The sequence below is a fragment of the Acomys minous genome (assembly GCF_964271855.1).
Source record: "Acomys minous genome assembly, chromosome: 3".
NCBI lineage: Eukaryota > Metazoa > Chordata > Mammalia > Rodentia > Muridae > Acomys > Acomys minous.
The window spans coordinates 119,635,941-119,658,695 of record NC_140485.1 but is presented as its reverse complement, the minus strand read 5'-3'; the positions used below and the strand labels follow the sequence as shown (position 1 = coordinate 119,658,695).

At 41.2% G+C, this 22,755-nt stretch overlaps 1 protein-coding gene across 1 annotated transcript; it reads left to right on the top strand.

Annotated features, from left to right (window-relative positions):
• The first annotated feature begins 824 nt into the window (after positions 1 to 824).
• On the top strand, positions 825 to 12,545 carry IL22RA2 (interleukin 22 receptor subunit alpha 2). The gene is made up of 5 exons (XM_084774948.1): positions 825 to 939; positions 3,118 to 3,253; positions 5,607 to 5,785; positions 11,209 to 11,378; positions 12,391 to 12,545. The coding sequence occupies exons 1-5, from the start codon at positions 879 to 881 to the stop codon at positions 12,538 to 12,540; spliced, it is 696 nt and encodes a 231-aa protein (XP_084631074.1). The 5' UTR covers positions 825 to 878; the 3' UTR covers positions 12,541 to 12,545.
• Positions 12,546 to 22,755: the final 10,210 nt, after the last annotated feature.

Genomic DNA, 22,755 nt, shown 5'->3' with positions numbered 1-22,755 from the left:
TATAGGTGCAATTTCTAGTGACTCTGAAAACACAGGGAATAATTTTTTGGTAAAGCAATATAATGCATCTTTGACAATGAGCAGATGAACTGGTTCAGTCTGATTTCACAGGAGCCGTGAGACAGATTCCATGCAGCTCAAACTGATGGGCTTCCACGGTCACCTAACGCGGGCATCATTTGGTTTGGCAGCTGTGAAGAACTTCCTTGAGATCAGTTGCTTGACACTCGGGGTGGAAACGGGAAAGAAGAGACACTAACACAGAGGGTATCAACACACTTGAGAGGAGAAGGTAAAGCCAACAGTATAGCAGGGAGCTCTGTGGGGAGTCAGGAGTATCAAGAGGCCTGAGGCATACATACCAGAAAGACTAATTGGGAAGATTTCCAAAAAGAGTTGACTACAACTCTTTGAACAGTTGCCAGGGGCTCGGCAGCTACAACTGCCAAGCACATTGCTCTGAAGTCCTCCTGGTCCCCACAAGCTGCCCTTCCTTTTAGAGCCAAATCCCCTCAAACTGCTAAATAAACACCTCTCTCTCTCTCTCTCTCTCTCTCTCTCTCTCTCTCTCTCTCTCTCTCTCTCTTCCCCCCTCTCTGTCTCTGTCTCCCCCCCTCTCTCTTCCTCTGTCTCCCTCCCTCTCTCTTTCCCCCTCCCTCTCCCCCCCTACACACACACACACACACACACACACACACACACACACACACACACACACACGTATAAGAGATTCCTATTTTTGAATGGCAGAATAATGTAATACAATCAAGGAATCACGGAAGTTACAATCCACTTGCGAATTTTTATAGTTAGTTCCTCTTCTCCGGGGCCTCTTCATTAAGAGGAACACTGGTTGCTAGACAGACACACTTGCAAGCATGATGCCTAAGCATTGCTTTCTAGGCTCCCTCATCATGCTCTTCCTGACCAGTGCAGCAGGTAAGTGCTCAACTTCCTTTTAACTGTCCAGGTTTGAATTTGATCAAGATGGGGTTAGGAATGGCTTGGATGATTTTCTGGACTTTATAAGGTCACTAAATGATCCCAACAGACATGGGGTCAGTTGCTCTCTGCATCCTGAATGAATAGCTCCACAGGTACCTGAACGACTGTCTAGGACAGAAGAGCCATTTTCATGGTAGAAAAAAAATCTATATCCTCTCTCTCTCTCTCTCTCTCTCTCTCTCTCTCTCTCTCTCTCTCTCTCTCTCTCTCTCTCTGTCCCTGCCTCTCCCTCACTCCTCCCTTTGTTTCTCTTGGTATCATCAGGTGATTATAAAGACAAGACACACGGCCCTAAGCCTCATAGTTAGAACCTAGATTTTACCTGACTTTTGTTATCTAGAAAATCAGGCATTTTACATAACACCCTGTATGACACTTTTCTCACCTGTGGGTTGAAGATTATAGTTCACTGTGGAGATTTAGAGTCAGGGTAGATGCCGAATGCTTAAAGCAGCCTCCCACAGGTATCAGAGGTGCTGACAGAGAGTTCTTCAAGAACATTTTTTTTTTATCAAAACACTCCTCTCAGAATGGCCCCTGGAGTCTCGAGTCAATAGATGAGGACCTCTCACTTGAGTGGCTTAAGTCAGTGCCCACAACTATGGAATTGCTCTAGGGACTCTACATAAAAGCAACCCCAGCCTTTGCCTGACAAAGGTATTTGTAGGCTAGCAAAATGACCTTGCTTCTGTACCTTACCACACCTGTCACCGTGGGCACAACGGAGTAACTCTGTTGAGCCTTTGCCCACACCTGGAAATGTAGTGATAAAAATATCCCTCTATGTAGTTGTCTAGGGACAAGTTAAAAAGGATGAGCACAACTTCTGATGAGTATCTCTCTCTGATCACTGTTCAATAAATGTCAAGGAGGAAGAAAATGATGGAGGCAAAAGCTTATTATTATTGCATTATTCTGCCTCCTCCATTGGCTCCTCTCACCCGGGACTTCACTTTTAGAGTTCGACAGTAAGAGGAAAGCTTTAACACTTGCTCCTGGTTCCTTCATCTATCCAAGGCTTGGTCTCTAGATCATAAGAGGGACAGTGTGGCAGCATCTTTATCACAGAAGAGCTGGGCAAATTCAGTGAGCAGATGATGGGGAAAATCCCTCAGTGCTTGGTGCATTGTAAGTCATTCCTGGGGACAGTGGTAACAGTGAAGATGTTAGAAGAAGGTTAGCAAAGTCAACTCTGGGTGGGTCTTCAAGAAATTGTGCCTGCCTCTGAGAATTTGTATGTCCTAAATTGCATTAACCAGGTAATGATTTAGGTGCACATAAATGGACTATTTTCAACATTATACTACCATCAAACATTGCAGGAGGCCTTCAAAACACATATGAAAAAAAAAATCAAACCCATTAAGTTGGTAAGAAAAAATATAACCAAGGAAGCTATTCTTCTCTCCCTAGCTGGAAACTCTGGACCCTAAAATAAAATGTTGCTATAGGCCTCTTGCCTCCATAAGATTAAATGCAGGTAAAGGCAGGCCACCAACATCATATGATTTGCAAAAGGAAACACAAATAGCCCTGCCAAACAAAGTCTTGTCCTCTCCTGCCTATGACTTCATGCCCCTACCAGAACGTACAGCAGGTCTGGATAATTGCCCCCACTACTGTAGGCCATGAATCTACGTAAGCCCACTTGGGAACTTCAAGGGAACAGGCATTGGGTCATGCATTGCAGTCCTTACACTCCATTGCTATTAGAGACCAAAGTAAGGACTACATTCATTCCATGAGTTTTAGTCCTCTATCCGTTGGAGAGTGCTGCAGGAGGTGATGACATTACCCTTCCCGCCCCCCTAGTAATGAAGCACATCATTCTGCAATTCTACCTTAGAATAAGGGTATAGCTCAGAGGCAGCAAACTTGCCTCGAGTTAATTCACTAGAACTGAAAAGAAAGCAGAGGGGACTTTCACCATCAAAATCATCATATTGGAGATTCAAAAATGTTGATTCCTAACTCTACCATCACTCCCTTCACTCAGAGTGCCACCCTCTGCCTCCCCCTGCCAGGGATTGCTAACACAGAGACTTCATGAAAGCCTTCTGCTCACAACAGCAGTGCTCACGGTAATGTCCGATACTGTCCTTGCCACTTTAGGAACTCAGCCAGCCCATGTATCTCTGAAGCCTCGGAAGGTCCAATTTCAGTCCAGAAATTTCCACAACATTTTGCACTGGCGACCAGGGAGCTCCCTCACCGGCAATGGCAGCGTCTACTTTGTGCAGTACAAAACGTAAGTAGAGTCGGTTGGCAGAGAAGGCCACTGGGTTAACATGTTCTGGGGTAGAATGTGGGTTAACATGTTCTGGGGTAGAATGTGGGTTAACATGTTCTGGGGTACAATGAGGAGTATGAGGAGCTGAACACCTTTGGGTTTTGCTTTGGGAGTTTTTTTTTTTTTCTTTAAGAGTTTTAGGAGGGTTGAGAAGAAGCAGACAAGCAACAAAAGGTTTTCCTGTGACACAAAAGTCTGGTGATGCGTGCAGTCTTTAGAACAAATTCTTCAGCTCTCGGGAGCTCAGAAAGGAGACCTTTGGATTCCTATATTTCTGTCACACAGTGGCCTCCCAGTTTATCAAATGAATGTTGGCAGCTTCTCGCTCAGCCCAGAGCAAACACTCAGCTATGGCCAGGCTACTGGTGGTTGGCCTGGAGGCAAAGATGAAAGTATGTAAAATATATTTGAAATTGGTAAGTTATGCTTTGGGTAGGTTTACTATCTAGAAAGTCCTCTGTAAGGATTAAGGGCTTCTATAAGCATGCGTGCACACTAGGCCTTGCTGCTCCATGCCCACCCCCTCTGAGATTGTCACACTCTTTCTGCTGGGTCAATGCCAAGGCTTGGGTGTAATGAACCATCCTTTGTCAAGGCTAAGAAATAGTCCTGATTGGAAAGTGTCAGGTTTTCCTACTTATACACTTCATAAGGTTTTTGAAGTTCTTGTTGCACTAAATAGTTTGAGAATTTGGCCAAGTAAAAGACAAGAGCAACTGCAGCTTGGCTTTCCTGGGTCTATGTCAGGAACCCATGAAATCAGGTGGAGACATGAGGCAGAATAACATCGTGTCGCTCCAGCTGTGGTGCGTGTGGTTGTGGGGGGGAGGGGCTTGGTCAGACTTTCTTCTGAATTAATTTCAAAAATAATGTCCCAGAAGTTAACTTTTCTTTAATTCCCTCTGTAAAATGTACTAGTAATTTCAGTAGAAGTTTCTCTGTTTCCCAACTAGGTCTGTGCCTAGTTGGAGGCGCTCGTGTTATGCAGAGAAGGGAGAACTGTCCCTGCAGGCAATAGAAATGGGTCCAAAATCGGCCTCTCTGCGGCCAAAGTAATAAGTGGATCTGAAACTCTTCTACCATGAAGTTAAGATTAAACTTGAAGACTCCACAGACCTTTAACCTGCAATTCTTTAAGAGAGTTCCTGAGTTTATTTAAAATTCAGACCTCAGAGTATCTGGAATAATTCCTGCCCCTATAGTATTTTCAATAGCACAAGGCATGTGTCTAATTCTGGGAACTTGTGTTTGTTTATATCCAGTTTCTCTGCCTTATGGACAATCACCACCTGTGTCATTTTGAATACAGCAAATATAAGATCTTAAAGTAAAGGGAAAAGGAAAAAAAGTCAATCAGAACAGATGTGTCCACCAGAAAAGACAATGATGGTGTCACTGACAATCGACCTTCCAAACTCATCAAATTATGCTGCATTTGTGTTGTGACTTCTGTTTTAATCCTTTAAACTGATGTTTGTTTGTTTTTTGAGACAAGGTTTCTCTGTATAGCCTTGGCTGTCCTGGACTTACTTTGTAGACCAGGCTGGCCTCAAACTTACAGAGATCCACCTGCCTCTGCCTCCCGAGTGCGGGGATTAAAGGCATGTGCCACCACATCCGGCATTAAACTGACATTTTATGTAGACTATAGAATATAGGGACCAGCAATGTGGCTCATTATGTGGCTACAAAGGAAGTCTTTCGACCAGGACACCTCCCTCTTCAGCCTTTTTTTTGCCATCCTTCATGGGCTTGCAGCCACGGCGCTAATTTGTGAGTGCTGGGAAGGACGGCTCTAGTCTTCCCTTTGGCTCTCGTATCATCCCATGGGCTCGTGTTTTGCTTCACCCCAGAGCTTCCTGAGAAGCCTTCAGGGCACCTTCTACTCAATGGTCAGTCAAGAGCTGAGCCACATATGTTCATCGGTAAGCGTCACCTGAGGTGGAATACGATCGCTAACTTCTCAGAATCGGCAGCAAGCTGATGAGAAGTGGAGGGGGAAAACCACATTGTTGTGGCTTCAGGAGCGGCAAGGGTGTACACACGGGAGAATACTTAGAGTGGACTCTGGTCCACAGAGCAGAGGAGACACATTACTCCATGTTAAAGGGAATAAACCCTCATGTGAGCGAAATAGTCTTCAGAGTTAAATTTATCTTTCTGCGAGCTAACACCTTGGCAAACGTGAAAAAAAAAAACACTTTTATATATTCTTGAAGATTACAAAGAGTTTCAATCTGTAAAAAAAATGAGCACAGCGGGAAGACTAGGCAGAGAAGAAACTCACGCCTTTGTGTTTCCCCATCTTCAGATACGGCCAGAGACAATGGAAAGATAAAAGAGAGTGCTGGGGGACCGCGGCACTCTTTTGTGACCTGACCAATGAAACCTCAGACCTGTACGAGCCATACTACGCAAGGGTGATGGCTGCCTGGGCTGGAAGTTTCTCTGCATGGAGCAGGACACCCCGCTTCACCCCGTGGTGGGAAAGTGAGTTCTAGCGAGTCACTTGCCTTTTCTCGTCTGTCTTTGAACAAGCTCTGGGTGGTGGGCCAGGCCACGTGCTGTGCTAGGACCCATGGTGTCATCTTATGTGACGGAGCCCTCAGGGCTACATGAGGGCCTCGCTTTTATTACACTTATTGATAATCTTGGGAGTCTGGGACAGAGGTTCAGGTCAAATCTCAAGTACCCTGCTTACACACAAGCCTTTCAAACTATTAACCCCAATAAACTCAGAAACAACTATTATCTTTCATTATCGCAAAGCTTTCTCACTTCACATATCCTCTCCCTCTTACTTGCAGCCTATGTAAACAATACTTTCTTTTCTGAAAGTTTATAAAAATATTCTTAGTTCTAAGCACTAACACTGTATGTCCAGCAGACATTAACCAAACCTTGCCACCAGTATTTGTGAGAGAATGTCCCTAGACCTGAACTTTCTTCTAGTTAATGTCTGTAAAGGTTTGGCTCCCCTGGTCTGAAGAGTTCGGGGCTCACTTTCTATCTCTTCTAAGGGATGCAATGTTCATTTAGATTTAAACTTAGTGACTTATGTTCAAAATGCTAAATACAATGGAGCTCAGGAGAAACTTTATTTACTTATTTATTTCAAGCTTTTTAAGTTAGGAGATGGGCAGAAGAATTAGAAAACCCGTCTGTGCTCTCTAGCGGGGTTGTTGTTGTTGGTGGGGGGGGGGGGTTCTGGGCACATCTTGAAACTCAAGCCCAGCATACGCAATAGACAATTCTCCAACTGATGTAAAGAAGGCTGCGTGGGTAAGCTGGTTTGCACCATTCAGGGTACTTGTGTTATATTTAAGCCTAGAAATGGGATTGAACTCAAACAGTCAACAGCCTCTGATCTGTTAGACCCATCAGGTAAGAACAGGCAAAGACACTGGCTCAGGAACAGAGACTTGGGCTTAAATGGGGCTGATGTTACATTAAAAGGGGTTTAGGTTGTTTCTATATTTCCCCTTCCCACAAAAGAAAAAGCCCTGTGGGCTGTTCTGTCAAAGCTCTTTGGTAGGGAGCTTCACAGCTAGGAGCAGACAGGTACGTTGGGCTACTACTCAGAGCACTTGGAGGAGCCCCATCCGCTCCTCTTACCTCTCACTCCCAACTTGGCCCTCTCTCTTCTCCAACTCCTGAGGTTGCACAAACATTCTGTTTTGAAAAACATGCTTCTAGGATCTGAGGACAGTATGTTCCTAGAGCCTGCTGTGAAAGCTAATGAGCCACCTGTATGCACTGGCACGCCCACGACCTGCTCTGAGAAGCTTTGTGTCAGAGTTCACTGAGCTCTGAGTGTCTGTCTCGAAACAAAGCAGTTAATAAGGAAAATTGTTACGTTAAGTGTCATCCTGTACTCCGTAAGATTTCAAGGTACCAGAAGTTTTGGATTAAAAATAGATATGGACTTTGGGTATAGGCTATATCACATGAAAAATCAACTTGCCTCTTATATAAAGTGACGGCATAACCACTCTATGGTATGGTTTATGGGGAAGGCTTTTATTGTATACATGAGAAAGAGAACAGCCAGAGGAATCTGAAAGAGTTCAGAGTAGGTGGGGGGAATGTAGTAGATTGAACATGGCCAGCAAACTGGACCTGGCCAGGGGAGGAGGAGGAGGTGTGTGTGTGTGTGTGTGTGTGTGTGTGTGTGTGTGTGTGAGAGAGAGAGAGAGAGAGAGAGAGACAGACAGACAGACAGACAGACAGACAGACAGACAGACAGACAGAGACAGAGAAATAGAGAGGAAAACAGAGAGAGAGAGAGAGAGAGAGAGAGAGAGAGACAGACAGACAGACAGACAGACAGACAGACAGACAGACAGAGAGAGACAGGCAGACAGACAGACAGACAGACAGACAGACAGAGACAGAGAAATAGAGAGGAAAACAGAGACAGAGCGAGACAGAGAGAGAAACAGAGAGGAGAGAGAGGGAGGGAGAGAACATATGAAAATAGCTATAAGAAGAAGAATGAGTCACTCGGGGGAGGAAAGAGCATGAAATGGAGAAGTTTAGGGTGAGGGAGGTGAGAGAGCTGGGGCGCCACAATGGACTTCAAAAAGTCTGACAGGAACTTCAGATCCCGAGGGAGCCTGAGGCCAGCATGAGCTTTGGAGTGCTACTAGCACCACAGATAGCCAATTGTGCATTCTGGCTTTGGGAATTTGGGGAAATGGAGTTTTCTTTGGACCTGGCACCTCCTTTGTTCACACAGCAAATATTTACAAGGTACTTACTGTACTTTTGCCTGGTCCAGAGGGAATATGGCAAGCAGACAAGTCTCTTTGTTCCCAGAGCTCTTTGGTTAAAAGGAAAGACACATATTAATACGATAACCACACACCCACAAAATGTTGCCTGTGACAGATGCTTTGAAAACAAAATGAGCTCTATGAGATCCTAGGCGAGAAGGGACCAGGCCAGGGGTACCAGGAAAAGAGGCTCTGGGAAAGCACACTTGAACACACCTAAAGATGAAAAAGTGTATACTACAAGCAGAGAGAAGGAAGAGGAGAACATTCCCGGCAAAGGGAACAGCATTTGCAAACGCCATCCTGCAAGAGGAAGTAGAACATTTCTTAAGGACGGAAAGCCAGCTAGTATAGTAAAACAAGGCATGCGGTGGGGCGGACTGAGCAGATAGCCAGTTGTGAGAATTTTCTATCAAGGGGTTATGACTTCTTCCAGAAAAGAACCGTGTTTTAAAACTTGGTTGTGTTCTTGTCATTATTTTTGTTTTGTTTCGTTTGATGTGTGTGTGTGTGTGTGTGTGTGTGTGTGTGCGCATGTGTGTAATGTTGGAAATTAAACCCAACCCTATGTACATATATCACAGCAAGAACCATAGTATCAGGCAGTATCCCAAGCCTCGCAAGTTGCAATTTTGATCACACCATCAGGCTTTGCAGGAGACCGAATTAGCCGACTTGTGTAAAGATAAACTTGGCTATGTAGGTGGAAATAGATCACAAAGAACATACAGGATGCAGGAAAAACAGGGAGTGGGTGGGTAGCAGGCTACTGTAACAGGACACAGGAAGCAGGCTGAGGCTTAATTAGGATCATAAAAAGGACTGTAGAAAAAAAAAAGATACCATAGGGTGAACATGGGGCGAGGTTGGCTTCACTGGAGAACGGGGAACATGCCAAAGGTGATCTCTACATTTATCTCTGGCATGCTACACAGAAGAGATATTTTTTAATGGGATTCCATAGGAAAAGAGAAGTTTTGTGTCATGCTAGGCGATGAAGAATATGAACTCGATTTTTACTATGTTGAGTTTACGATGCTTGGAGCTACCCACGCGAAATAACTGTACAGATCCACTACTCAAAGCTAAGGAATCCTTCTGTTAAAGACACGAATCTATGAGTTATTTGTGTACACTGCAGAAAACAATGATAAATCTGGATAGGAAAGGCGTATGGAGTGACAGGTACTGTTTTGTGAGACTAGAAAAAGATGCCTGAGCAGGAAGAATTTTTAGAAGATTTGTAACAAATAGCCAAAGAGCGAGGAAGAGATTGACACTCCGTTAAATTCACGAACACCGCAGGGAGACAGTGCTTCCATGACTAGAGTCGCAGTGCTGGAGATAGATAATAGCTTGTGCAGAACGCCGAGTTTCTGCTTTCAGTACCTGTACAACAAAAAACAAGAGGAGAGGAGGAGGAGAAAGAGGCTTACTTATGGCTACAGGTATTTCTAAGTCTATATAGCCTCCCACAAAAGGGTAAAAACACTGGTGTTTAAAATTAGGAAGAGCAGGCCAGCCTGGTCTACAAAGTGAGCCCAGGATATCCAAGGCTACACAGAGAAACTCTGTCTCTAAATAAATAAATAAACAAACAAATAAATAAATAAAAATTAGGAAAAGCATTCAATGATAAAAATCCAAGATGATGATAGAATCCAAGCATTCAAACAACAAGCTCTGGTTGCTTGTGATTATGAGGCTACTTCTGTAATCATCATTTGGGCCACAAGGAATAAGTACGATATACATATTCTAGGGAGGAAAAACTGCACAATTGTATTTTGTAAACACAGAGCTACACAAAAGAAAGGGTGTTTGGAGATTCCAAATGTGATAATAATGTTAATTTCTTCATCCAGGAAACACATATCATAATGTCCTACAAAACTAAGCAGGACTGTTCTCCACATCTGCACGTGATGGCGAGAGGCTTCTCTGGTAACAGAATTTGGACCATGAAATGCACAAGAGAGATTAAATCCCAGAGCTCATGGATGGGTAAAGCGTATCCAGGGAAATTCCTTCTTCTGCAAGCAATCAGATAAAAGCTCAAGATAGCTGAAAACTCAGTTTACTTTCATTCCAAATTAAGTAGCCAGGGTGGGACAGTGTATATTAAAAACTTGCCTCTTCCAAACAGAAGTTTGAGGAGAAAAATTACCAATACAGTGAACTTACAAAATATAAAATCTCTGAAATAAAAATTTTGGGTTCAAGGTCAGATCAGATACAGCTGAAAAGTAAACTCATAGACTGGAAAACAGCTCTGACAAAAAAAAAAAGCATTCAATGTGTTGTTATACTGGAGGAAAAAATGAAAATAAGAAAAACTAAGACACAGAGCAAACAGAGCAAAACATTGTAGCACGGGTAAAGAATCAAAATTCCATGAGAAAAATGCAGAGATCTGTATCTATGTGATTATGTAGTTAGGAAATATATTACCTATCTATCCATCTATCATCTATCTATCTATCATGTCTATCATCTATCTATCTATTATCTATAATCTATCATTTATCTATCTACAATAATTTTGAAGAATTACAAAAGATGTAATTTATAAGTGAAAATTACAATGAAGATCAAGTAAGAAAATTCCCCACTGCAAATTTTAGTGAATCTGGCATCAACTAAAACAACAATGTTATTCTCCTTCTTCCTTTCTTAATAATAATCTGGCTATTGACAACAAAATACATGAACCAAATATTCTTTTTTAACCCACTAATGACCATAATATATGACTTAATACTGTTGCTTTAACTTAATAGCTACAAGTCTTTGGGTGGTTTTAAAGCTGCTTTGAAACCTTACCTCTTTAAGGAACTAGATAAAATCTTTCTTGTTCTAAAACATCCCTCTGCATAACTTTTATACTTAATTTTATAAAGAAATCATCATGTTGCCAAAATGATTGGTAGGCATTCTCTCAATATTGAAATAGAATCACATCACAATCGAATCGAATCAAATCAAATCACATCATTTGAAAAGAGAAAAACTATCTTCATATTTATTTTTGCTACATTTCTGATCACAATAATGATTTATCATGATGCATAGTGTCGATTTATAATATTGAATTGTTTTGAATGTCTTATCAAAATCCCTTATTTTTCTTTTCTCCAGCAAAACTAGATCCTCCAGTCATGACTATAACTCAAGTCAATGCATCTTTGCTGGTGTTTCTCCATGCCCCAGAGTTGCCACATAGAAACCAAAATGGAAAAAATACATCTATGGAAAATTACTATGACTTAGCATACCGAGTTTTCATAATTAACAATGCACTAGAAAAGGTAAGTTCAGATCAAAAGACATCGGGTCTTTTGTTTACTTAACTAACAGCTGGATCTCATCGCAATACTGACCTGACTCTGCTGTTAAGTCCCCTGATCATTCCCTGATTTTGTTTTGTTTTGTTTTTGTTGTTGTTGTTTTTGTTTTTTCATTCTTCCATTTTCTCTGATAAACAGTGAGTGCCAGTATTACCATCGGAACTTACGAGTGTGCGCACATTCCTGTATGTAGTGTGTGTGTGGTGTGTATGAACTCCTTCACTCTGCTTCTCTCCTTAGATTTCCTTGCATATTGAAAAGTTAATGTTAACATTTCATTCCATTTGTCTGTCGTTAATGTTTATTTCCGTTAACTTTCCACTCCCCATTTATTTCAGAAGCTTTTGAATCACATGGCTTAGCAGTCTTTCTGTGCTAGTTTATATTGGGAAGCCCAATTCCAGCACCTTTTGTCTAGGCTCTGTGGTAAACAGGATGCTCTGTTTATGTATCCATCTAAATCAGGGTTCATTTAGTTTGAAGAAAGCTTAAAAAAAAAAAAGCAATCAAACTGGTTCAAACACAAAAGGAAAGGGTTTAGTTCAGCAAGAAACGAGAAGCCATCCATGGCGGGAGGAAACAGGTGCTGCCAGACATTGTAAGACTCAGAAAAAGGAAATAGGAGATGCGGTCTGCAGACTGCCTCTGGGTCTTGGCTGTGCCTCTGTGGTCGCATTTGCACCTCCACAGAAACCACTTCCCGCCCACGCCACTGTCTTACTCAGGGATCAACTACTCGAAAGTGAGGCTCTTACTATGATCCCATGCGTCCTTAGCCTTCAAGGAGACGTCATGTGGCTTGACCGTATCAAAGTGGCTTCACCCAGTTACGGCCCCGGCCCTGGGGCTTTGGCAAAGGAGGGTTTCCTGGAACATTTACCACCCTCACACACCACGCAATGATTTTAACAAAGGAAACGCCAATCAATGGCTCACTAGAAAGCACTCATCTGATTTCTCCTCTTATGTGTAGGAGCAAAAAGCCTACCAAGGGTCTCGGAGAGCTGTTAAACTTGAAGGTCTGGCGCCTCACTCCAGTTACTGCGTAGTGGCTGAAATGTATCAGCCCATGCTAGACAAAAGAAGCCCAAGAAGTGAGGAGAAGTGCGTGAAGATTCCGTGAACCGGTCTGAGGTGCTCTGCAGCGCAGAAACAAGAGCATGTTGAGAAACATGCCCGGAAGAGCTTACTAAGCTTTTGTTTCGATTTTCTTAGAGCAACGCCTACTCACACCTTTCAAAGGTTTCTTTATCGATGCTCCTTTCTGTTTATATTCAGTTATAAAGTAAATTTGATCAGAATCAAAAGTTAGAATTTAAAGAAGGGATAAAGAATGAAGAGCTTGTGATGGTGCACATCTTGAACCCCAGCATTGGAGAGGCAGAGTCGGCAAATCTCCACTTTTGGGGCCAGCCTGGTCTATATCGCAAGTTAAGGCTAGCCAGAGGTACATAGTGAGACCCTGCCTCAGTGAAATAAGATGATAAGATAAAGATCTTCTATAAAACACAGAAGTTTATTTCTGACTATAGCAACTCTAATAATAATCCTTTTCTGCTAAAATTGCAAAATAAGAATCAAGTAATAAGAGGCATTTAATAAAATGTTGCAATAATTTTTAAAGCATTATATACAGGAAATCCTACATAAATAATTTTTCACACTCTATTGAGCCGTTTTCTTTGCCACTGATATACTGATTTAATATTTTATGTGAACAACTGTATTTCTGTAGATTTCTAATTTATATGAATATATTTCATTGTTTTATTTCTTATGAGATATTTCTACTTAGTGAACTAACACTTTAAAATAACCTCTTGTGGTTCTAAATTAATTTCTAGAATAAGATTTTCAACAATAGCATGTAAAATATTAAAGGAAATCTTCCTAATACAATTTCCCCTCACTTAATACATAAGTAAGTGTGTGTTAATGTAAGATAGCAAGATTACCTTTCCTGGGTTTGTTTTCACTATTGCCTTAGAATTTACCTGTATTGTCAAAGTGAAGTATATGTTTTTCAGTATCAAAGACAGAAAGAAACATATAAGCCATACTGATAATGCATTCCTTCAGGCACAGGGGTCTCTCTCTGTTGGCAGAATAACAGTTTGGCTGGGGACAGTTGGAGCCCATATAGAAACATTAGCTTGGAGCTAAAGACACACAGTGGATACCTAATTTTTTTGAAATTGTAAGGAAAATATGAACCCCACTGTCTCTCTAGAGCAAAGATCAGGTACCCTAAGGCTCCAAAAGTTTCCAGATTTGCCTGGGCTAAGTCTTTTGGTAGCTCATTGAGCTTAGGTTGTCTGCTACTGTATGAGAGAACATTTCACAAAAGATGCTTCAAAAAATACAATCAGTGCTTCTGGCTTCTTAAATGTCACAAACATGAGTACAAGCCATAGAGGCTTTGCTTGACAAAGTTCCAGAGACTTCCAACTGTCCAGCATGGTCTGTAGACATCCAGAACAGCTGTTGAGGCTTTGCTTGACAAAGTTCTAAAGACTTCTGGTTGATCACCATTGCCCTTAAATATTATGTATGTCCAGGTGTAATTTTTCTTTAAAACTACCTTGAAATTTGCCTTTTCTCCTAAAACTGTCTCTCTCTCTATTTCTCACTTTGACTATGAGTTTAATGGAAATTTACACTGGGAAAACTTTTCCCCACAGAGAATGTTAAAAGAAGGCACCTGGCCAAAGGCTTGAGACAATGAGAGACTTTTTGGCTCTGACTGTCAGCACCCAAGCAGAAACTGCTTGAAAGAAAGTTAGGCCCTAGATATAACAGTACCTGCCTAGATACTGTTACCTGTAGAAAAGCTTCTTTAAAATCTGCTTTGAGAGCAATAGAAGGTGGGCTTGGACGTTCATGCTTTACAGATATTTTACAAGAGAGGACCCCTTGGCAGTTAGCCTAGGCTTTGGATAGTATACCTGTTGGTTTGGGATGAGAAGTAAGTCAAGTTTTTTCTTTATTAAAGAACATTTAGCTGAAGTTATGTTGCTATGACAGTCATGTAAACACAATGGCTTTATCCCAGGGAAATTTATGATTAAACTTTCCCGAAATAATAATCAGGACACGCTGACCATTGCTTGGATATTGATTGACTTTTGCTGTATGCATTATTGTATTTTTTTGTATTTCCTTGTTAGACTGTTGTCTTGCTTTGTTGAGTTTTGAATGCTCTATTGATTCTAAAAGATGGGAAAAATTATAATGTAATCTGTAATGAGTAAAATTGAACTTCACTTTAAGTAAAGTACTGGGATTGGCCCAAGGAGTATCAGAGACTTTAAGACAGAAAAGTAAAGGTCTCCTGGGCTTTAAGACCTTTCAATTTGTACCACATATACCTGGGTCTAGTATTTCTTTTTTCCTCCATTCCTCAACCACTCCTCAACAGCTGGTCCCTATAGCTAGATGTTCCCCAATGGCTGGTTTTCTTAACCAGCTGTTCAATGCTCCCTACCACAGATCCACCAAGACTTTCTCTTCTCTCCTTTTCACTGTACCCAGAGCTGGTATATGGGACACTTATGTTTACAATGATAAATGGTTACAGATCATGAAAAAAAAAACCATGGGAGAAAGGTGAAAAGCAAGAGCTAGAGAATTGTCCTTGCTCTACCTTTTACTGAGTTGTTTTTTTTTTTTAAACACTGACTTCTCCTATTTTTGAATTATTGAAATTTTATTTCTTTTTGTGGCTTGGTGCCTTTTTTTTTTTTTTTTACTTTGAGAAGGGTGACGACTTGAGAAAGATGACCCCATCATCAAGAATCAGGAGTATGAGTGGTGGCAGCATTTAGGTTGTAGAAGTCAGTAGTCTAAAGCCTCAAAATACAAAAAGCAATACTTGGCCTATGGATGTCGTCAGATCACACAGAGTTTTGCTTCTATTTTGTTTGCTTGGGGTTTGCCTTCATGCATGAGCGCAGCCATGATTGCATACGTATAAAATGCTTTGCTTGAGAAATATTACAATTTTTGCATTCTTGATCATGGCAAGAACATATTGTTGTTTACTTCAATAAATCTTATTTTGTACTTTACAAGTTGAAGTAGTTGTTATTTGGTGTGAATCTTTCTGATGAAAACATGCTTAGTCATCTTGGGCTCACAGGGGTTACAGCTAGGAAAGAGCATCACCGAGCATGTCCTGCCGGCATTCTATTGTGCAACCGAAGATAAGTACTTGAAGCTGACGTGTCTTCTGTCCTTCATTGAAATCATAGCATATGCAAGGCTGATAATCCTGTAACTGACTCTACCTAATTGCTTTAGACATTTGTCTGCTTTTCATCTCCATCTCTCATCTTAGCACAAAGCCCAGGACTCCTGGATGACATTCTGAGCCCAGCTCACACACTTTCTCCCTGTCCATGGTCTTGTCATTTTGTCAGAGGGATCGTCCCTCCCCAACTCCTGCCATACACGCAGGGTAATCAATCACCTGGTGGGACTTGTGTAAGGTGGGACAACAGGCTTCTTTTAAACCAGTGCTATTGGGAATGGAGGACAGAGTCTGCTGTCACTGCTGGAATTGTGCTCTGTGAGAATCAGATGAGCCTGTGACTGCCAAGGGCAGTGATCCCAGAAGACAAAGAAAGCCTGGAAGAGAAGAAAGGCCAGAAGGACAACAGAGAAGACTTGGGAGAGAGAATCTTTGATGACATAATCCAGCTGGGCTGAGAACCAGCCCAGTTCCAGAACTTTGGGTTCTAAGTGGATGAATAAATAAATTACTTTAGTTGGACTTGAATTTATGTCACTTTCAATCAAGAGGTCTTCGAATGAGACAACACAGATGTGGTGCAGATTTATGTACTGAATTAACCAAAGTAACCTTCTTCGTCCATTGTTCTTTTAACTTTACAGTTTCAGAAGAACATACTGGAAAGGTGTTTTGGTTTTTTTTTTTCCTATAGCTGACACACTGGAAAGCCCCACAGGAGTGTGTGTGTGTGTATTTATGTCAATCAGGGCTCTGCAGAGATGGTTCCAATCAAGTACTTGTGTTTTAAGCAAATTATCATTTTGGATATACCAGTTGGACCAATTTTCAGTTTTCTTGGCTCTAAATACAAGTGAGATTTTATTTCTACTTATTAGAACAGTCAAGGCTCATGTGATACTCTTTAGAGATAATAAGGCTACATAAATGCTATACCAAAGATCAACAGCTTTCTTTTTCTCTGAGAATATAATCTTCAAGAGCAGAGTGTCTTTTAAATTGAGAGAGGGTCTTGCTATATAGCCTAGGGCTATCCTCAAATGTATGATCCTCTTTCCTCAGCCTCCCAAGGACTGATATTGCAGACACAAGCAAACAAGCCTGGCTCAATGTGTTTTTTCCCCCTCAATATTCCAAATTTAGACCAGCAATGGTTTTTGACATCCTAATATATGGCCAGGAAAGCATTAGCAAACAAACTTTTATGAATCACTTCTATAATATCCTCAGGGCTTATAAAATGTTTTTGATTCTCTCTCTCTCTCTCTCTCTCTCTCTCTCTCTCTCTCTCTCTCTCGTGTGTGTGTGTGTGTGTGTGTCTTTCTCTCTCCCAACTATCTTCTGTCATGCTGTCATCTCTTCTTACAAATAAAGCTTTGTAAAGAAATAGCTCCCATACCTCACCAGTGAAATTTCTTTGTGTGATTGGTGGATTGGTAGCTACTGCAGACACTCCTAACCCATCAGAGAGTATAGAACAAGTGATTGAGCAGTGCCCAGCCACAAGTGGAGCAACGATACCACACTTTCTCTCCAAGGCTCAGGGACCATCTAGGAAAAGGGGGTGGAAATTTTGTAAGTTGGAGGTCAGGGAGGACCAGAGAAAAACAGTGTCTTCTGGACATGACAGGACCACTGCACTCATGAGTTTATAGCAGCTGTGTTTACCTGCACAAGATGTGTACACAATCAAGCCAGCCAACAGTCTGGCCTGGAGCACAAAACAGTTCATAAGCCCTAACACCTAACTGAGGAGATACATGGAGGTGATGGCTTCCCGGGTAGAGAGAGTCTGTTTTCTTTAAAAGTTTAATTTTTACGTTGTTGTACGTTGAACATGCTTCATTGGATGGCCCCACACTTAGAAGCATATGGATAGCATTAACTGGAAATAATGAGTTATTATTATTTTTTAATTATCGGACCCAAAGTAGAGGGAGTGGATCTGTGAAGAGTTGGGGATGAATATGTGCATGTGGGTCTGGGAAGAGTTGGGGAAGGGTACGAATATGATCAAACACAATGTTTAAAATTCTCAGAGGACTAATCCCATTTTTTTTTATAAAGAGATAAGGCTTTCTTTCCTGTATTAAGTCCAGCCAATATAGACAACAACATTTTACATTAAATTAATCTATTATTTTCCTCTCTTACCAAAACAAATTAAGGCGCAAACGGAGGCCATCAATGTTTAGCAACAGTGATAAGAAGGGAATTAAGGAGGCAAGATCTTGACCAGCAGCCCTCAAGGTCTCCAGAAGCTGGCACCGACTCTGTCAGTAGTATTTTGCCTCTTCCTCCTCCTCCTCCTTCTCCATTTCTCTCTCTCTCTCTCTCTCTCTCTCTCTCTCTCTCTCTCTCTCTCTCTCTTTACAAAGTTGTTCAGGTTGGCCTTGCACTCACTCTTTTTGTTTTTTTAAATTACACTTTTCTTCTTTCTCTTTTCTTTCTTTCTTTTTTCTTTCTTTGTTGTTGTTGTTGTTTTGTTTTGTTTAATTTTTTTAATAGTCTCGGTATGGAGCTCTGGCTGTTGTAGAACTCAGTATGGAGGCCAGGCTGGCTGGCTGGCTTCTAAAATCACAGGGATCTGCGGCCTTTGCCTCCCAAGTGCTGGGATTGACACTGCATGCCATGAAGATGCCTAGCCTTTAATTTACTCTTTATCCTGTGTTGGCTATGAACAAGTGCCTCCTGCCTCAACTGGGATCTCGGGCCTGTGTTGCCAATACCTATGTTTTAAGGCAATGGTAGCTGAAAGCATTCTGAGAAATAAACCTCACAGGTCCTGATGGAAAATAATTCACAAAATACTAGATATGAACCTACTCTTGCCACAACTGCACTCTCAAAATTCACAGATTCATGTTCTCTCCTCAAAGGGAATGAGGAGACACACACACACACACACACACACACACACACACACACACACACACACATACACATACACACATATATACATACACATACACACAAATACACACACATACATACACATACACACACATACACACATATATATATACACACACATATTCACACACACATACATACATACACACACACACACACACACACACACACACACACACACACACACCTAGCATGAAATCATCCCCGAGGATTTTCTTCACCAACACAGCTGCTGGTATAGCATAAGCAGGCTGCAAGCATAGGCTCACCTGTTGAGTTACCACTGTTTACAGACATCCTTATTCTTGCAGGAAGTTTCACATCAGAACGTGTTTCTGATGTTGTCTTCCCCAACATCTCTTGTAACTCATATGTGAGAAACTGTACGTATAAGGAATGTAAGTCACTGACTTATACATGTGTAAATACATACATGTGTGATCACTGCTCACATGAAGACACACTAGCCATCCTCTATACATAGAACCAGCTGATACTTGAAAACACAAGCAGTTTTGCTCCTCTGTGTTTCCTTGCATGTATCTATAGTAAAAATTAATTTATAAATTAAAAACAGTGAGAGATAATAGCAATAAAACCTCACTCAGAGCGTAAGTAGTAACACCCATAGTACATACATATAGTAACATATACATATGATAACACACTATAATAAAATTATGTAAATCTCCCTCATGACAAACAACAAGCAGAGGTTGGACAAATATATAATTCATGTCCCACATGAGATATAGTGGGACCATACAAGATTTCATACTAGGATCCACACTATAATTTAAAAGTTAAGAACTTCTCCTTGACAATTTCCATTTAATATTTTTCAAAGTGTGGTGACTTACATAGTTGAAAGCTGGGAAAGTGAAATTGTAGGTAAGGCAAGATTGCTCTAGAGGATATTTCCAATATAAAAAACTGCTTCCTTCTAAAGCTGTCACAGTCACTATTGCTGCCCGTGTGCAGTCTCTAGCGTTTGACTGCTCGCACCCAGTGTCATGTCTAGAAACTCCATTGACATTTTGTTATATATTAATAGTTTATTTCATGTTAGTGAAATAACATGGTTCCCTTTGTCTACTTATAACAGAATTCACCACACAGTGCACAGATGGGAGTTTACTTCTCTCCCATTTGAAAGCTGTTACAAGTAGACTTGCTTTTCAGGAAGTCTACTACAGGTTCCTGTGGTACACAGCAGGGGACAGTTCACAGGGCTTGAGCGTGGTTAGTTTAAGTGAATGCCAGCAAGTAGTCTTCTGAAGTGATTGTTTTAATTTCTGTCTGCACCAGCAAATCAACAGCAGTATGAAAATTTGAATTATTCTTAATCTTTGTAGGTATTTAGCACAGACAGCATTTTTTATTTTGATATTCCTGGGAAAAGTTCCATGTTCCTTCATGTGCATATGTATATTTAAGCGAGTATATTTAAGTATATTTAAGCGCACGTATATATTGATGAGACAATCAGAAGAAATGGGATTTATTCAAAGGGCTATAAAAAAGGTGGTAATAATTATAACCATTGAGAGAAAGAACATTGATTAAGGTTCAAACTTGTTTAAAGTCATCTCCCCAATGTAACCGCAACCTATAGGGATATATTTTCTGAAGGAAACACTTCTTAGAGCCACAGAAAATTTTCATTATCCTTGTTTTCTCTAGGAGAAGATTTTGGATGTCATTTAGTTTTCTCTGATTTGACACCTACCTAGGTATTGTTGACAGGATGTTTAGGACAGACATGGTCTTTACCAAGTACAAGACCATATGCAGTCCTGCAACTGGTGTCAGAAAAAGGGTGCATGGCACAGTCATATCTAATGGGAACATCAAAAAGTCATAAAGCCAGCTGGATCCTGACAAAGATACACCAAAGCTGAGCAGTATGATGCAACCACTGTTGTGCCATCCTTTACTTTTTGGTCTTGATTTCTACATGTTGCATGCTTGGGGTGGAGACTTTTAATATTTGTGTGTCTTGGGGATACTGGATTTATGGGAAATGTCTTATGAATCATTTATGCGTTCTCCCAGGAGTGCTGCTTCTGAGCTTCCCCAGGAAAGTCCTGAGCATACTAACCCTCCTGCTCCTACTTGAAAGATCTTCCTTATGCCCTGGAGGTTGTGACTCAAACAAAGATACCAGGGACTTCCTTGTGTGGCTCTGACTCCAAGATACTCTTGGAACATCTGCTCCTGGCCTTATGCAGGAACGAGAGCAAAGTCAACCTAAAAAGGTAAACAAGGTTCAGTGGACTAGAGGAGTTGGCAGCAGATCAAATTAAAGCCTTTTTCTACTACACGCTCAGGCGATTACATGGTATATAAGATTGTGGGCTACATATGTCATGTCCCTCAAGGAAAAGATACGTCAGCAAAGTTAGATTGGCTGGAGTTATCTCTGCCTTACACAGGGACTTGTACTGACGGACCAAGAATGGTATGGATAAATAATAAAAGAATGAAGTATTAAGACCCCTCTTTCCAAGAAAAGTTAGCTCATGCAGAGACATTGTGGTGTCGTGTGACCAAGGAACAAGAGAATACCAAGATCAGGCAAGTATATAAACTATAAACACTGTATTATCCCCCAAATTTTTGAATGTTAACTGCAGCACCTTTACCCTGAAGATTTTCCTTGGGCTTATTGACAATTAACAATCTGACCACTAAAAGTTGATGATACACTGCTGGGGACATGGCAGTCTACCCAGGCAGGCAGGCTAGATTGGACATTTTCTTACAGCCTAGTGTCCTGGGAACCACAGGAGCTACCAGCCCGAGAGTAGGCTGCCATGCTTCTGTAAATATGCCTCTGGATTCTTCAAAGTTGGGTTGTGGGGTTGAATGAGGGGGGAAATGATTGTAAAAGGCAACTCTGTTCTGTCACGGTTTATCAATGATGACTAAACTTATGACCAAGCAGAAGTTAAATCAAGTGTCTGGGGTAAAAATGATATGTTCTATGTGTTGGAACCGCATGCATCAATCTGCCTGCTGAGTTCTGAGTAAATAAAGAAGCACTCTGACTGCCAGCCAGTCAGGCTGCAAGGTTTCCCCTGGCCCCCATGCCTGTCTCCTTCCTCCCTTTCCGTCTCCTTATCTTCTCTGAGGGCTGGCCCCCAGCAGGGGCATGTATAATGGTTGAAGGAAAAGTGGCATACTTGCTTCATGCTAATATCAAAGATCTTAGCTCCCTCCCTGGATCTGATGGCACAAGGCTTCATTCTTAAAGCTCTACACGTGACTCCACTGTTTTTCTTTCTTTCTTTCTTTCTTTCTTTCTTTCTTTCTTTTTAAGATTTATTTGTTTATTATATATACAGTGCTCTGCCTGCTTGTACCCCTGCAGGCCAGAAAAGGGTATCAGATCACATTATAGATGGTTGTGAGCCACCATGTGGTTGTTGGGAATTGAACTCAGGACCTCTGGAAGAGCAGTCAGCGCTCTTAACCGCTAAGCCATCTCTGCAGCCCTTATTTCTTAATACTATATTGGCAAATTCTGTGAGGAGAGCATACCAGGAGTACCCAGAGGTGATCACAGCGGTTATGACTTAGAACAGGAACGGTCAAGTTACACTAACTCAGACAGACATATTACAAACACTAAGATTCATCATCAAACAAGCAGCCCTAGAGTGCTGTGATGAAGAAAGTGAAAATGGCTTTGTGCAACAGACTAAACCTGCAGCCAACAGTGTGCATTTTAAGTGCATTAGTTGGTGCAGTATGAAGATTGTTGATTTCAACCAGGAACCAGGAAAGTCAGTTGGCCCAAGGCAAGCTTCATTTCCTTAAGTTTAGTCATGTTGCTAAAACCTAAGCAAGTATTAACCAATGATTATCAAAACCCCCAGGAGACATAAAACAATGAAACATTGGCAACATGCAGACTAAGAATAAAGATAAATGTTTAATCTTTATTGTAATCCTTTGGTCTAACAGCTTTAATTAGTTTTGTGAACTTTAAAGTATTTTCTATTGCATGTTTGTTTTAGGTTTATAGCATTCATGAGTTGTGATCTTATATTAATTACACTTGAAAGGCTTTTTATTAGATTTTAATAAATGTTAAATGTTTGAGGACATATAGTGGAATAAATTCATAAGACTTTCATTACCTGTGTCAATATGTAATTATTTAGAGACATG